The 17,389-nt window shown below is 38.5% G+C and overlaps 4 protein-coding genes across 4 annotated transcripts; 3 read left to right on the top strand and 1 right to left on the bottom strand.

Annotated features, from left to right (window-relative positions):
* The first annotated feature begins 50 nt into the window (after nt 1-50).
* LOC132174624 (L-type lectin-domain containing receptor kinase SIT2-like) lies at nt 51-864 on the top strand. Its single transcript, XM_059586257.1, has one exon. It carries the CDS (start codon nt 130-132, stop codon nt 862-864), a length of 735 nt encoding a protein of 244 aa, XP_059442240.1. The 5' UTR covers nt 51-129.
* A 4,041-nt stretch (nt 865-4,905) lies between these two features.
* Nucleotides 4,906-8,021, top strand: LOC132176564 (L-type lectin-domain containing receptor kinase SIT2-like). Its single transcript, XM_059588811.1, has one exon. It carries the CDS (start codon nt 5,220-5,222, stop codon nt 7,233-7,235), a length of 2,016 nt encoding a protein of 671 aa, XP_059444794.1. The 5' UTR covers nt 4,906-5,219; the 3' UTR covers nt 7,236-8,021.
* A 2,286-nt stretch (nt 8,022-10,307) lies between these two features.
* On the top strand, nt 10,308-12,332 carry LOC132176128 (L-type lectin-domain containing receptor kinase IV.2-like). The gene has a single exon (XM_059588256.1). The coding sequence runs from the start codon at nt 10,308-10,310 to the stop codon at nt 12,330-12,332; it is 2,025 nt and encodes a 674-aa protein (XP_059444239.1).
* A 2,178-nt stretch (nt 12,333-14,510) lies between these two features.
* On the bottom strand, nt 14,511-17,327 carry LOC132174623 (uncharacterized). Its single transcript, XM_059586256.1, has 9 exons — nt 17,183-17,327; nt 16,927-17,052; nt 16,756-16,823; nt 16,572-16,658; nt 16,189-16,422; nt 16,007-16,099; nt 15,818-15,919; nt 15,193-15,712; nt 14,511-14,679 (listed from the first exon to the last, which is right to left on the bottom strand). Exons 1-9 carry the CDS (start codon nt 17,325-17,327, stop codon nt 14,633-14,635), a joined length of 1,422 nt encoding a protein of 473 aa, XP_059442239.1. The 3' UTR covers nt 14,511-14,632.
* Between the last annotated feature and the right edge of the window lie 62 nt (nt 17,328-17,389).

Raw genomic sequence — 17,389 nt, 5'->3', positions numbered from 1 at the left:
GCAACCAAAGGATTCAATGACACGGAGCTTCTTGGAGAAGGAGGTTTTGGAAAGGTTTATATAGGAATACTTCCTTCTTCTAATCTACAAATTGCAGTAAAGAGAGTCTCCCATGATTCCAAACAAGGTATGAAGGAATTTGTGGCTGAGATCGTTAGCATGGGAAGACTGAGGCATAGGAACTTAGTGCAGCTCCTTGGTTATTGCCGGCGAAGTGGGGAACTCCTCTTGGTGTATGATTATATGCCCAACGGAAGCCTTGACAAGTTATTGTATAGCAATGAAAAACTAAATCTTAACTGGGTTCAACGATTTAGAATCATCAGAGGAGTAGCATCTGGCCTTCTTTACCTACATGAAGAGTGGGAGCAGGTTGTTCTACACCGAGATGTAAAAGCAAGCAATGTTTTATTGGATGCTGAATTAAATGGAAGGCTAGGAGATTTTGGGCTTGCAAGATTACACGACCATGGTAGCAATTCCCAAACCACCCGCGTGGTTGGGACTGTGGGTTATTTGGCTCCGAAGCTTTACAAAACAGGGAGGGCAACCACTTGCACTGATGTGTTTGCTTTTGGAGCTTTCATGCTTGAAGTGGCTTGTGGAAGGAGGCCGATAGAGGTACCGGCCACCCAGGGACTGCCTGAAGGGGTGATTTTGGTTGATTTGGTCTCTCAGTGCTGGAGAAGAGGAGCTATCCTTGATGCTAGCGATCCAAGATTGGAAGGTGATTATATGGTGGAAGAAATGGAATTGGTTTTGAAACTTGGCCTGCTTTGCTCACATGCAATACCCGCTGCAAGGCCTAGCATGAAGCAAGTGATGCAGGTTTTGGATGGTGATGCTGATCTGCGGAAATTGTAATTAATAGAGTTTTCAAAATCAGTATATATATATATATATATATAGTTTGTAGCTTGTGAATGCTTTAAATGGAAGGTATTAAAAAGTTTTGGAAGAAGAGGGATTGTAGTATTAGCATTTATAAAGCCTAACTCATACCATTCTATTGCTTTATAGTAAGAAATGCTTGGCTGTATATGCTTGTGTGTATGCTTTATAGTACGGTGCAAAACAGCTGCTAATCGTTTTTCATAAAAATTCAAAACACTTTTTTTTAAGCCATAAATTGTTGCACTATTTCAATTATTTTTTTAATCAACGTAGCGTAATGGATTATAATCCAGGACCTTTCTTTTAAACATAATTTTGCACCATACGCCAAACGGCAATTCATCATTCCTTTCACTTTTCCTTGTGTAACAACCCAGAGAAAAGCGCAGCACTGCATGAGGACGTTAGGAGTTTAAAATGGAGAGTTTGTAACAGAGCTTGCTCTGTTTCTCCTTGTCTTAACTTGACACGAGATCTGAGTTTGGCAAGAGATGGGGAGAAAGAAACTTTGAGAGGAAAACAACCAAACCGAATCTAATTTTAGAGATTCAACATTTTCACCAGTCACGCTTGTGGTGTTGTTGTTGCTGGGTTTAGCTCCAAAGCGACAGTGGTTATGTGGTTTTCGATCTTCAGCCAACCGAAATGGAGAGAGAGTGAGAGAATGAACTAGAGAAGGCCAAAATAAGACATGATGATTTGTCAAAATTCAAGAATTCTAGGGTTCATAGTCATTTTATAACTTGGAAAATTTATCAATAATTTCTAGCGATTTTAATTTAAACACTAGGAATATTTCTATGGTTCCTATCTGACAACTCATTAAATCAGTTAAAGTTGGCTGCTGCACATGTACTAAATTTAGCTTTACTTCAGTTTCAGTTTGAACTTATTCTGTTCATTCTGTTTATTTTGTTTTTGTCTAACTTGAAGTTACTTAGTTCTACATTCTTGTTGTCAATGTAACTGAGTATATAAGTTGAATTCATTCATTGTAATCATTAAGATTGAATATACAGAGAATACATCTCTACAATTCTTTCTGTCAACTTGTTCAATCTTCTCCAATCTTCTTCTTCTTTCTCTCTTCCTCTTCTTCTCTTCTTTTCTCTCATCTGTTCATCATTACTCTATTTCATTGCTGATTCAACAGAGCAAGCTCTGCTTGACATGGTATCAAAGCCTTTCACAATTTTGTGAAGCTCATCTCTTCAATGGCACCAGAACTTGTTAAATGTTAATCCTTCTTCTTCTGCTTTTCCAAACACCAACACCATTCCAAACAATCAGTCCATCGATCCTTCCAATCCCCTTTTTCTTAACATTGAAAAAGGTAAAAGGCTAGGTTGGTAGCAAAAGGGTACACCCAATGTGAAGGGTTGGATTGTCATGAAACCTTCTCACCCATGGCCAAAATGACAACAGTTAGGGTTTTCTTTGCACTTGCAGCAGCTAAGGGTTGGTTGCTTCATCAATTGGATGTGACTAATGCATTTTTGCATGGGGACTTAGATGAAGAAGTATACATGACTATGCCTCTTGGTTTTGGTGCAAAGGGAGATACAAAGGTTTGAAAATTAACAAAGTCTTTGTATGGTTTGAAGCAGGCATCAAGGAATTGGTTTTCTAAGTTCTCTACCACCTTAGTTGATCTTGGTTTCATTCAATCTAAGGCTGACTACTCCTTGTTTACGAGGCTCAAAGGTTCTTCATACATTGCTCTCTTAGTCTATGTTAATGATGTGGCCATAACAAGCAATGATTCTAAGGCTATTTCTGAATTTATCAGAGTCTTAAATGATAAATTCTGATTGAAAGATTTAGGACCTTTAAAGTATTTTTTGGGACTTGAAATTTTTAGAAGCACATAAGGCATTTATGTATGTCAAAGAAAGTATGCCCTAGAAGTTCTTGAAGATTCAGGCCTCTTAGCTTCTAAACCGGTCTCTTTTCCCATGGAACAAAATCTTAAACTATCCAAGGATGCTGGTGATCTCCTTTCAAATTCTACATGTTATGGGGGATTAGTTGGCAGATTACTCTATCTTACTATAACTCGGCCTGACATAGCATATTCAGTACAAGTCTTGAGTCGGTTCATGGACAAACCAAGACAAACTCATTTAGATGCTGCCACCAGGGTATTGAGATACATAAAGAACTCTCCTGCTCATGGGCTTATGTTTTCGGCACAATCAGATTTTCATTTGAAGGCCTTTTCAAATTCAGATTGAGCAGGCTGTGTAGATACTCGAAGATCAATTATTGGATTTTTTGTGTTTCTTGGTAATTCATTAATCTCTTAGAAGTCCAAGAAAGAGCAAACAATTTCAAGATCTTCTGTTGAGGCAGAATACCGTGCAATGGCATCTACTTGTGAATTAATGTGGCTATTTTCTTTACTTCATGATTTTCATATACCTCATTTAAAGGCTGCCTTGTTATTCTGTGATAGTAAGTCTACTCTCCACATTGCAGTCAATCCAGTCTATCATGAAAGAACAAAGCAATTAATTGTCACTTGATTAGAGGAAAGATTCAACTCGAAATTCTTAGAACTTTACATGTTTCCTCTCAAAATCAGTTAGCTGGTATTTTTACAGAAGGACTTTGACTTAAGGATTTCTCTCATTTGTTGTCCAAGATGTCTGTTAAAGACATACACCATCCATCTTGAGGGGGAGTATCAGACAACTCATTAAATCAGTTAGAGTTGGCCGCTACACGTGTACTAAACTTTAGCTTTACTTCAGTTTCAGTTTGAACTTATTCTGTTCATTCTATTTATTCTGTTTTAGTCTAACTTGAAGTTAGTTAGATCTACATTCTTGTTATCAATGTAACCGAGTATATAAGTTGAATTCATTCATTGTAATCATTAAGATTGAATATACAGAGAATACATCACTACAATTCTCTCTCTCAACTTGTTCAATCTTCTCCAATCTTCTTCTTCCTCTCTTCCTCTTCTTCTCTTCTTTTCTCTCTTCTGTTCTTCATTACTCTGTTTCACGGCTGATTCAATAGAGCAAGCTCTGCTTGACAGTTCCTGATAAACAATGAGAATTTTTGTTTAATAAGTTGCGTGAATTTAGGTGCACTTTAAACAAACGACAATAATAATATAATCAACGGAGTTTATTATAAATGCTGACAAAAAACAAGACTACCCTAATTGATATTGTTGACCCACGATTGAGACCGCCCAAATAACGATAACTTTGCTCAATAATATTCCATTCAGAAAGAAGGTCTTACAAGGTGGGCATCTAGAATTTCCAACGACTCTTATTGTCTTTTATGACATACATATATTGCAAGTAGGTGAAGATGACAGGACAAAACGAAGTTAATTTAGTGCAGTAGCTTATTTGAATGACCCATTCTGCAACACTCCGGTCCATATTAAGAAGATGAATAATTTCCATAGAACGAATAGTTTATAGAAACACTCATTCAAAATTTGACTAATCCTATTGCCTTGACATTTTGAATACAATGAAAGCACAAGCGAAACCAGCATCCAAAATTACCCTTTCTTTCACTGATCATATTGACGAAAATTCACAGAAGGTCTAGACCCCACTCTGTAAACACTGAAGACTGCCTAACCACACCACTGTCTGCAAACTTTGAAATATTAAAGGAAATATGTAAGCTTTCAATTGCTTAATTGCTACGAAGAATTCATTGCAATGCAAGTTGATGTTTTACTCAGTTAATATTGTCTGAGTATTTATATATGATGGCTTCAAGTTGATATATATAGCATGAACAAAAATAAGCTTTCCAAAGTCCTGTATGCACATCAAAATTTCATCTACATTGAAAATACTGGCACTGGAATTTTATTCTATTTTATTTCAAGTCAGGGTAAGATTGCCAAGCCTTTATTCAAAAGGTATATATATGAGGCAAATCCTTTATTCAAGAAGGTACTGGCAAATAATTTTCTATAGCACGTGGTCTGGAAAAAATATTAATGTAGTATTGATATTGACCAAACCTCTGTCCTCTTTGGTGAGTGCTTTGTTGGTTTCAATGAATGCCGTGCTCTTTGTTGGTTTCAATAAATGCCGGTCCTCCTTAGAGAGTGGATTCACTTGATGAATCTCTCAAATCATGGTCAACTTAGGAGGTGTGGTGCACATCTCCTATTTTGTGGTTCACATTTTGGCAGCAAAGAAGTCGGTCTGTCTTCTTTATGAGGTGTTGAAGCTCCTTCTTGTCCAAAGATTTTAAATTTTGTAAGTCAGGATTTGAGACATTTAAACAGATAAAAGCCTTCTGTCTACAAAGAGGAAGATCTTTCACCTCTTTTTCCAATGGCAATAGTTCCTAGAATATCACTTCATTTTCTGATACTTCTCTATGTTTCCTATATTCCCTTGTCCCTTGCAAAAGATGAAACCTACTTCATCTACAATGGCTTCCATGATAAAGCCAATCTGCGTCTTGATGGAATCACAGAAATCCACCGCAATGGTCTACTGCAGCTAACCAACCTTTCACGCCAAGAAGTTGGTCGTGCTTTCTATCAGTTTCCAATGAAGTTCAACACAACTTCATCTCTTTCATTTTCTACCAACTTTGTGTTCGCCATGGTTCAACAAGTGAAAAATCTTGGTGGTCACGGCATTGCCTTCACCATCAGTCCCTCTAGAGACTTCTCCCATGCTCAAGCAAATCGGTATCTGGGTCTCTTCAATATTTCAAATAACGGCCTTTCTACAAACCACATCTTGGCCATCGAGCTTGATACTGTTCAGGACCCTGAATTTCAAGATATTGCAATGAATCATGTGGGAATCAATGTGAACGGCATGAAATCAAATGAATCAGCTCCTGCAATGTATTTTTCCAATAAAGAAGGGAAGAATATAAGCTTGGATCTCATGAGTGGGAATCCAATGCATCTTTGGATAGACTATGATGAAGCAGAAAAGTTACTGAATGTAACACTAGCCCCAACCACAATCCCAAAACCGAACCAGCCTCTCTTGTCAACACCCATCGACCTGTCTCAAATTCTCTTGGAATCCATGTATGTTGGTTTCTCTTCAGCCACAGGTACACTTGCAAGTGATCACTACATTCTTGGATGGAGCTTTAATAAAAGCGGACCGTCACAAAGCCTTGAAATTTTGAGACTTCCTCAACTTCCCCGACAGGGGAAAAGAGCGATACCAGGCCCAATGATCATGACTTTTGGCATAGCAGTAGCACTTGTGCTGATAACCGTCGCTGGAGCTGCTTACATTTTGAGGAGGATGAAATATGAGGAAATACGAGAAGATTGGGAAGAGGAGTATGGCCCCCACAGGTTCAGCTACAAGAATCTCCACAAAGCAACCAAAGGTTTCAACGACACGGAGCTTCTTGGAGAAGGAGGTTTTGGAAAGGTTTACAAAGGAATACTTCCTTCTTCTAATGTACAAATCGCAGTAAAGAGAGTCTCCCATGATTCCAAACAAGGGATGAAGGAATTTGTGGCTGAGATCGTTAGCATGGGAAGATTGAGGCATAGGAACTTGGTGCAGCTCCTGGGCTATTGCCGGCGAAGAGGGGAACTCCTCTTGGTGTATGATTATATGCCCAACGGAAGCCTTGACAAGTTCTTGTATAGCAATGAACAACCAAACCTTAGCTGGGTTCAACGATTTCGAATCATCAGAGGAGTAGTATCTGCCCTTCTTTACCTACATGAAGAGTGGGAGCAGGTTGTTCTACACCGAGATGTAAAAGCAAGCAATGTTCTCCTGGATGCTGAATTAAATGGAAGGCTAGGAGACTTTGGCCTTGCAAGATTATATGACCATGGTACCAATCCTCAAACCACCCTTGTGGTTGGGACCGTGGGTTATTTGGCTCCGGAGCTTACTAGAACAGGAAGGGCAACCACTTGCACTGATGCTTTTGCTTTTGGGGCTTTCATGCTCGAAGTTGCTTGTGGAAGGAGGCCAATAGAGCTACCGGCCCAGGGACTGGCTGAAGGGGTGATTTTGGTTGATTGGGTCTCTGAGTGCTGGAGAAGAGGAGCTATCCTTGATGCTAGCGATCCTAAATTGGAAGGTAATTATGTGGTAGAGGAAATGGTATTGGTTTTGAAACTAGGCCTGCTTTGCTCAAATGCAATACCAGCTGCAAGGCCTAGCATGAAGCAAGTGATGCAGTTTTTGGATGGTGATGCTGATCTACCAGAATTACCACATGACAGTGTTTCTTTTGGTGCATTTACAAGTAATGAAGCATCCGATTTCATGTCATTTCCTTTTTCCCAGGCTTATGCGCCTTTCTCTTCCATGTCTAGCACTGATTCAATCCTGAGAGTTGGTCGTTGAATTTGCTGTCTCATGCTATGTGTAAGCTAGATCATTTATGCTTGGGACCAAATCAAGGAGGGCCACATAGAAAGCTTATAGATCACTTGGAGGTGGGAGAGAAGAGAAAGAAGATCACTTGGAGGTGACAACATACATGGCAACTCCTCTAGAGATAACAATTGCAAAGACAGTGATAGTGAATTATAACTGTAGTCTTCGTGTTTGTATAGATTACGATTGTAATCGTTTATCTCTATCTTGTGTGTACCTTGATACTCATATATACAAGTAAGGAAGAAATCCCAATTCTATCAGCTTTGATGGTATCAGAGCAATAAAGACTTACAGTCGTGCGATCCTTCCCTTTATTTTTTCTTCTCTTTTTCTTTCAGCACTTTTGTCAAACACTTGGTCTTCTTATGGCTACTCCACTTTCTTCGTCCACCAAGGGTTCCACCAATTCCAATTCCAATTCCTCCTCTTCTTCCTCCACTGCTCCACCAGCCTCCATCAGTGGTAGTCTTGTATGCTTATAACTATTACTCGGCCAGGTGAGTCAATTTATGTCTTCTCCTTAGCATCTTCACATGGTTGTTGTTTGTAAAAATCATTCAATATCTTCTTCAGGTTCTCTAGCACTACATAATGGATCTCCTCTTAAGCTTATTGCCTATGGTGATGCTAATTGGGCTACATGTTCCGACACCCATCTTTCTACATCTGGTTGGCTCATGTATATTGGTCTTTGCTTTGATTTCATGGAACTGCAAGAAATAGGAACAACTTTCTAAATTTTTCACTAAACTGAATATCATGCTATATTTGTTGCACCCCATAAGAAAAAAACAATGGTACATAAAGTGCAATAATTATAAAAAGTTTTACACTGATTTCTTATTAGGTAAAACTAAAAATTTCAGTTGTAGCTTACAAATGTATGATATCCTAACCTAGTAACCCCATGTGGGCCATATGGTATTGAGGCACTACAAACTACAAGGCGTGGACGAAGACATTAAGGATTTGAGTAGAGATTGTGATCACGATGGCGTTAAGGATTTGAGTAGAGATTGTAATCACGAAGACGTTAGTGATTTGAATAGAGATTGTGATCACGAGTACATTAAGGATTTGAGTAGATATTGTAATCACGAGGACATTAGGAATTTAAGTGGAGATTGTAATCGCGAGGATGTTAAAGATTTGAGTGGTAATTGTGATCACAAGTACGTTAGGGATTTGAGTGGAGATTGTGATCATAGGTGCTAAGTCCGACGTTTTTTTTTTTTTTTTGAAATGTCCACATAAGAGGGGAGGAGAGGAGATTCGAACTAGTGACTTCCGCTTTATAAGACGTGGTCTCTAGTCGATTGAGCTACTCATTGAGAACGTGCTAAGTCCGACACTGATTTCTTACTAGATGACACATAAATTTATAAATAAATTTAAGACATTCCAATTGCAATTTCATTAATCCTTTCTTTACTGCTCATTTTCATGCAAATAATACATGTGTTATTCAATTGTAACAAATCATGAGCCGAGTTTTACTCGATTCGTGAAACTTTTTAACAATCAAATCACTTATTTTCCATTTAATAAAAAAAAAAAATTCACTTATTTTCCACACATGTCCACTCATTTTTTTCTGGTTGCTATAATTAAGTTTTGAAATCAACCTGATTTCATTTTTGAGATCATACAAATTGCATCTTGATATGGGAGACAGCTAGACGCGGCAAACATCTCGAAACACGACAACACGTGGAACTCGCTTGGTCGTTTTTACAGGTATAATATTATTATAGGAAAATTTATTTTCAAACCCTCTTATCTAATCTAATATTCTAATATATTTCAATAAAAATTATTTTCATTCCATTTTTCTAGGGTTAAATTCACTTTACCCTTAAAATTTCAACGTTTTTCAATTCGAATCCCAATGTTTAAAAATTGGCAATGTACTCCTTAATGTTTTAAAAAATTTTAATTTAGACCATTTGTTATTAATTTCCATCTAATTGAACGGAAATCATCTTACGTGTGTCTCACATGAGATTTTAATGCTCTCTATTTCAATTTTGCCCTCATTAAAACTTATAAAATTATGTAATTACCTTTAGTTTCATAGGCTTTAATGAGTGTAATTACGTAATTTTATTAGTTTTAATACCGGTCAACAATATTCCTATTTAGTTGGGTTTCATTGATACCAATTTTGATGATTAAATTCATAGTTTTGATGTTGAATTTATCAAAACTCTTAAAAACATTATATGCATTATTGCCCGGGTTACAAGCTAGTTGTTACGAATTTATTTGGGTTTCATCAATACAGGTCAACAATATTCCTATTTTACATATATACTATTGCTACATGCAGTATCTTAGACGCATGGAAAGAAAATTCCATCTAAAATGAAGAGGTCTGACAAGGTGGGCATTATAAAATTTCCAACGACTCTTGTTTTGTCTTTTTTGACATACATGTATAATATATTGCAATTATATGAAGATGACAGAACTAATTAATTAAACAAGTTTATCCAAATGACCTCTTCTGTCAAACCCCATTTTCTTTTTTCTTTTTTTAACATAGAAAATAAACCCCAAACACAGCTGTCTGTAAATTTTGAATTAAAGATAGCATAAGATGTAAGCTTTCAATTCCCTTCCAATGTCTACCATTAAGGGGTTGGTTTAATGACTAGAAAGTGATTAGTAAACACTAAGATATGGTTTGAATGTCGAAATGAAAATTTTCATATATGACTTTAATAGTTGGTCTCTCCCGCCTGATATATATATATATAGTATTGAGATTGACCAAACTTCTGACCTCTATGGAGGGTGATTTGTTGGTTTCAATGAATGCAGGGCTGTTTGAGGGTGTGTTCTTTCGATGAATCTTTCAAATCATGGTCAAAGTAGGTGGTGCATATCCCCTGTTTGTGGTTCACATGTTGGCAGCCTTCTGAGTTAAACCTGTATCATTTCTCATTGAGATTGATTGAGACATTTAAGAAGATAAAGGCCTTCTGTCTACAAAAAAGGAAGTTTTGTTCTTCTTTTTTTCCCACTCTTTTTCCAATGGCAATAGTTCTTAGAATATCACTTCATTTTCTGATATTTCTCTATGTTTCCAGTATTTCTTTGTCACTTGCTCAAGATGAAAACAACTTCATCTACAATGGCTTCCATGATAAAGCCAATCTGAGTCTTGATGGAATCGCAGAAATCCACCCCAATGGTCTTTTGCAGCTAACCAATCTTTCACGCCAAGAAGTTGGTCGTGCTTTCTATCAGTTTCCACTAAATTTCAACACAACTAATTCATCTCTTTCATTTTCGACAAACTTTGTGTTTGCCATGGTTCCCGAGGTGAATAACCTTGGTGGTCATGGCATTGCCTTCATCATCAGTCCCTCGAGAGACTTCTCCCGTGCTCAAGCAAATCGGTTTCTGGGGCTCTTCAATATTTCAACTAACGGCCTTTCTACAAACCACATCTTGGCCATCGAGCTTGATACTGTTCAGGACCCTGAATTTCAAGATATTGCAATGAATCACGTGGGAATCAATGTGAACAGCATGAAATCAGTTGCATCAGCTCCTGCAATGTATTCTTCCAATAAAGGAGGGGAAAATATAAGTTTGGATCTCATGAGTGGGAATCCAATGCATCTTTGGATAGACTATGATGAAGCAGAGAAGTTACTGAATGTAACACTAGCCCCAACCACAATCCCAAAACCAAACCGGCCTCTTTTGTCAACATCCACCGACCTGTCTCAAATTCTCTTGGAATCCATGTATGTTGGTTTCTCTTCAGCCACAGGTACACTTGCAAGTGATCACTATATTCTTGGATGGAGTTTTAATAAAAGTGGGCCATCACAAAGCCTTGATGTTTCAAGGCTTCCTCCACTTCCCCGAGAGAGGAAAAGGAAAGAGAAACCAAGCCATATGATCACGATTGCACTCATTGCAGCAGCATTTGTGTGGATAACCGTCACTGGAGCTGCTTACATTTTGAGGAGGAAGAAATATGAAGAAATACGCGAAGATTGGGAAGAGGAGTATGGCCCCCATAGGTTCAGCTACAAGAATCTCCACAAAGCAACCAAAGGTTTCAAAGACACGGAGCTTCTAGGAGAAGGAGGTTTTGGAAAGGTTTACAGAGGAATACTTCCTTCTTCTAATCTACAAATTGCAGTGAAGAGAGTCTCCCATGATTCCAAACAAGGGATGAAGGAATTTGTGGCTGAGATCGTTAGCATGGGAAGATTGAGGCATAGGAATTTGGTGCAGCTCCTAGGCTATTGCCGGCGAAGGGGGGAACTCCTCTTGGTGTATGATTATATGCCCAACGGAAGCCTTGACCAGTTCTTGTATAGCAATGAACAACCAACCCTTAACTGGGTTCAACGATTTAGAATCATTAGAGGAGTAGCATCCGGCCTTCTTTACCTGCATGAAGAGTGGGAGCAAGTTGTTCTACACCGAGATGTAAAAGCAAGTAATGTTCTATTGGATGCTGAATTAAATGGAAGGTTAGGAGACTTTGGCCTTGCCAGATTATACGATCGTGGCACCAATCCTCAAACCACCCGTGTAGTTGGGACCGTGGGTTATTTGGCTCCGGAGCTTACTAGAACAGGAAGGGCAACCACATGCAGTGATGTGTTTGCTTTCGGGGCTTTCATGCTCGAAGTGGCTTGTGGAAGGAAGCCTATAGAGCTACAGGCCCAGGGACTGGCTGAAGGGGTGATTTTGGTTGATTGGGTCTCTGAGTGCTGGAGAAGAGGAGCTATCCTTGATGCTAGCGATCCAAGATTGGAAGGGAATAATTATGTGGTGGAGGAAATGGTGTTGATTTTGAAACTAGGTTTGCTTTGCTCACATGCAATACCAGCTGCAAGGCCTAGCATGAAGCAAGTGATGCAGTTTTTGGATGGTGATGCTGATCTGCAGGAATTACCACATGACAACGCTTCTTTTGGTGCATCTACAAGTAATGAAGCATCCGATTTCATGTCATTTCCTTTTTCCCAGGCTTATGTGCCATCCTCTTCCATGTCTAGCACTGATTCAATCCTAAGAGTTGGTCGTTGAATTGGCTGTCTCATGCCACATAGAACGCCTATAGATCACTTGGAGGTTGGAGAGAAGAGAAAGAAGAAACTTGCACTATACCGTCTAGGTTTCAAATGTAAGAATTTAATGTCCCATATTACATGGCCCATATGAAAATTAATTAGACTTTTAATGTTATTTAATTCTAATCTTATAAAATTGTTGGTTAATTACGAGAAATGGTTTCCCATTTAATGAACTCTTGCATTGATGAAGTGGAGTACTTATAGGTTAGGGTTAAATTCACTTTATTCCTTGAAGTTTCAGGAATTTTTCAATTCGAGCTCTAATGTTTAAAAATTAGCAATTTACCTCATAATGTTTCAAAAATTTTCAATTCAGACCCTGTTCCTAATTTCCTTCTAATTGAACGGAAATCATGCCACATGCGTCTCATGGGATTTTGATGCTCTTTATTCTAATTTTCCCTCATTAAAACCTATGAAATTACATAATTACTCTTAATTTCATAAGTTTTAATGATGGTAATTATGTAATTTCATAGGTTTTAATGAGGGTAAAATTGGAATAGAGGGCATATATCGAAATTCGCACATGGGATGATTTTCGTCCAATTAGACCAAAATTAGTAACGAATGTGTATATTGCTCATTTTTAAATATTGGGGTTCGAATTTAAAAATTACTAAAATTTCAGAGGTAGAGTGAATTTTCCGCTATAAATTAATAAGAAAACGTAGCGTGATGTAACTTAAGAGGATGAAGTGAGAAAAACTATTTTTTAATGTTTACATGTCAAGATGTCATGAAAATTTGATTGCTAAGAATTAATTTGGTATGTTCTTTGTGAAAATCATTTTCCATAATTTTGATGAAAACTGAGCAGAGTGAACGCAAACAAATTCTGGCCATTTATTTGATTACGGTCAACGATATCCACGTTAAACGTGGTTGAACGATTTTCTGCCGGTTTGCTAATTTACTCGGTAGCCATTAGACGGTTGACTTTTGAGTTTTGACTTGGTAATCGTAGGTGCATGGTTGGTTTTGAGTAGAAACCGCGTGCCAAAAGATTGAATTGTTGTTGCTGTTAAAGATACAGTGGCCCGTGTTACACGGTATATATATATATATAAAGAAATTTGTGCTATTTTGTTATTGCAAGCATGTGTCTGCATCTTGGACTTATAAAAGGCTCATGGTGGGGGGTGTTATGAAAGTAGAATTCTATTGCAGGAAGAGGACGTTGGCATGACTCACAAGCACGAATTCCGTCAAGTTCTGGAGATTATCTTTGCAATAGTTTAATTAAATAATGATGCTATTTTGTTATTAAAAGCATGTGTCTGCATCTTGGACTTATAAAAGGCGGCCGGGTGTTATGAAAGTAGAATTCTATTGCAGGAAGAGGAAGTTGGCATGACTCACAAGCACGTATTCCGTCAAGTTCTGGAGATTATCTTTGCAATAGTTTAATTAAATAATGAGAGTTATCTTCTATTGTTATCCATTTAGTATAACTATATAGTTATATATGTTTATAGTTTGTGTGGTGTAGCAGTACTATCTGGCTATCTGCAGTTATTTTAGTAGTAGTTTAAACACTACAAAAAACACATTTTTTGCTGACCCATGATTACTGACGTGTCAGGTCGTCTGACACGTCAGTAAATCTTGCTGACGGGGCTTTCTTGACGTGTTTCGGTCGTGAAGAATGTGGGTGTCAGGAAATGGGAATTCCTGACGTGTCGAAATTGACACGTCAGGAATTACTGACGTGCTGAATTTTCACACGTGAGTAAATCTTCTGACGTGTGAAAATTGACACGTCAGGAAATTCCTCACGTGTCAAAAACTGACACGTCAGTAATTTACTGACGTGTCAGTTTTTGACACGTCAGAAAATTCCTCACGTGTCAGTTTTTGACACGTCAGGACAAAACTGACACGTTGGTTCGTTTTGAACCAGATTTTTTCCCTCCCCCCTATATTTTTTGTGATTTTTTTCAGGACTATACCCGAATTTTGTGTTACGGTTCACCTGATATTCAATCTATCCATCAAAACCATGCAAATAATATACAATTTTTCCATCAAATAACATACATCATATCCATTAACATCAATCACAAACTACCCATCAAAACTAACTTCAACACACCATAATAACACAAATAACATAATATATATACACCAATCACAAATATATATATAAACTAACTTCAACACACCAAAAATGTCACATACTAACATAATATACACAAATACAATTACATCAACTTATACACAACTGTGAATAGCCTCAAATTCTCGACCAGACTAGCGATCATTGACATCCATAGCATCCTCTCGACGATGTCCATTACCTGCAAATGATAAAACAAACAATATTCACCAATAAAACAACCACCAAACAAATAAAATCCACTAACGTTAGATGATAATACAAACAATCATTGAGCCCGAATACAATTATAGAACTTCCATATAGGTTATTAATGTTGGGGGTTCAATGGAAGATATGATAAACACAAAGGGAAAGCGCCCTCCCTAGCATTGAGTGCATTTATATCTATTTATATTTAGAGTTACAAAATTAAGTTTATGAAGAACTGGTCTTGATGATATTGATATGCATGTATTGCTTCGTGCCATGCAGTTATATCCATTTATACGTGCATGAATAACTCTAAATAATTATCTCAACCAGCAAAACTCTAACCCACATCCATCACCAAACCAACCATGATATATAAACCAAATTTAAGCAAGATTTACAACATCATTAATTATTTAGAATGACTACAACATATCCAAATTCTAAATATATATATAGGGACAGTTATAAAACTAAATTGACTATTAAAAAAAGTCAGTACCTGATCCACTGTCGACCGACGATCGCACCATCGCAAAGGGTGGGGAAGCATTGTCTGGTGGGGTGTGAAACCGGATCATTTCCTCAAGTTGGCGAAAACGGGCGTCAAACCTTGCCTGACGTTCAGCCTCCTGTTCAGCTGCCTGTCGCGCTACCCGGGCATTGTTCTCAGCCATCTGCTCCGCCACTTGCTGGGCTACCCGCGCATTGTTCTCGGCCAACAACGCATCCATCTCTTCCTTGTGCTTCGCCCTCTCCGCGTCAAGCGCTCTATCAAGTGTGTCTTGTGATATCGTGGAGTACCTGACGTTTCCTGACCGTGCCTGTGACGGTGTATAGTATGAGTGTATGGTCCCCCGCACAGGCAGAATATTTGGTCCGGCCATCCGAACCCTACCGGCATACTCAGGCTTATTTCCCATTGCCTGGGCGAATGCGTCGTTTGGCGCCCACCTGACCGTTCCCTCTGTGATGCTAGACGATGCTGCAGGGTCGGTGGGTATAAGCTCATTCATCTTTTCCTGAATGTCACATTAATTATTGAGTCAGTGGGTCGCACAACTGTTAATCGCAAATAATTTATCAAATATACAAGCAAAACAACATATGAAAAGTGAATATCATACACATCTCTCCTTCACAATATCATTCGGATATCCACCGCCCTTCTTCGTGTGTGACTTGACATAATTGTGTGCACGAGTGGGTTGATGGCCCAAACGTTCGGCCTGCATTTAAAATAGGTAATTCATTTATTTTTAAATATATCAATACGATATAATGTTAGATATATATAGGATAAATTACACACGTACCTCCTCATGTGTCAACCTGGCATAGCTCATTGATCCGGTGCAATGTGGTGAATCATTTAATGCTCGCAAGCTCTTCATTTTCGCCGCATACTCCTACACAGTTAACACTTTTAATATGTTAATACCAATACAATTACAATAAATGACAGTACACAACACTAAGAATTTAACTCATGACCTACCCTATTCTCCTGGGTACACCATCTCTCCAATAAGATATCCAGATCGACGGGATTGTACTCGCCTAGCGTCTGTCCCCCCAGTCTTGCCCGTATAGTGTCCGGCGTATCTTCCTCCGTAATGGCACATATTTTTTTGAGCTCGTGCCTCCAAGTCCGCAGCTTGGAGCCCATATCCTTAAATGCTTCATTTTTTACTGCTTCCAAGTTGTACTCGGGTGGAACGAAAAAGTATGCCTGCACAAGTTCAACATTGATAAATTAAAAAATAAAATAAAATATGTGTATATGCATTTACTTACTAAACACACATATATATAGCGTACTTAGAGTGTATATATACATATATACATTACTAGTGTTTAACTTATTATTAAAAAACATACCATCAAGGCGTCCCAAATATCCTCCTTGGTACGGTCCGGTACCTTCGTCCAATCGTCCGGTATTCGGACGAAATTTTCCGCTCCTAACTATGTCTCCGGTCATCCGTCTGAACCGCACGGCACTAAATCCAACGGGCTGGCATGATGCATTGTACTCCAAAATGATCCGTTTGCCGGGGGGGACTCCCGGCCGCCTGTGCGAATCAAGAATGGTAAACACCTCAATAACGGTGTTTCCTTCAGAATCAGTACCTAACAAATTAAAAATTAGTTAGGTAAGTTATTTCGAATTCAATACTAGGTAACAAGTAAATTAAAACCAAATCAACAACGACATTAAAGTATATACACTTACTTATGATCCGGACCTGCCGAGGGCGTAACCGAGCGTCGGGAGCAGGGTTGGTGGGCTGCGGGTCATCTGTGGCCTGTGCCCCACCTGCCATGTGTTCCTGGGCCTCTGTCTCAGTGTCCTCCAGACCTGCTTTGTAGTTTTTAATAATGTTTAGAATTCTATGAAATTGTAGTTGTAGTTAAATATAATTGATATTGCACCAATATAGTTAGAAACTTTCAATCTTTTGAATCTTTAAAAAAACAGTCGGGCGTACCTGCGCTATGCTGGGTGTAAAGCCGCTCGACATCGCCCTCATAACTCTGTCGTAACTCGCTGTACGGGTACGAATCAACCCGAAACCCGGTTTGGGCCATGCCTGCCCGAGTGTATGGAGCATGGACAGGGGTCTCCCCTTCCATCGTACCTGGAAGAACTGGTCGATATCCTTCCTGTATCCCAAGAAGCTGAGCAACGTCTTGTT

Source organism: Corylus avellana, chromosome ca3, assembly GCF_901000735.1.
Source record: "Corylus avellana chromosome ca3, CavTom2PMs-1.0".
Classification (NCBI taxonomy): domain Eukaryota; kingdom Viridiplantae; phylum Streptophyta; class Magnoliopsida; order Fagales; family Betulaceae; genus Corylus; species Corylus avellana.
This window is presented reverse-complemented; position numbering and strand designations above follow the sequence as displayed.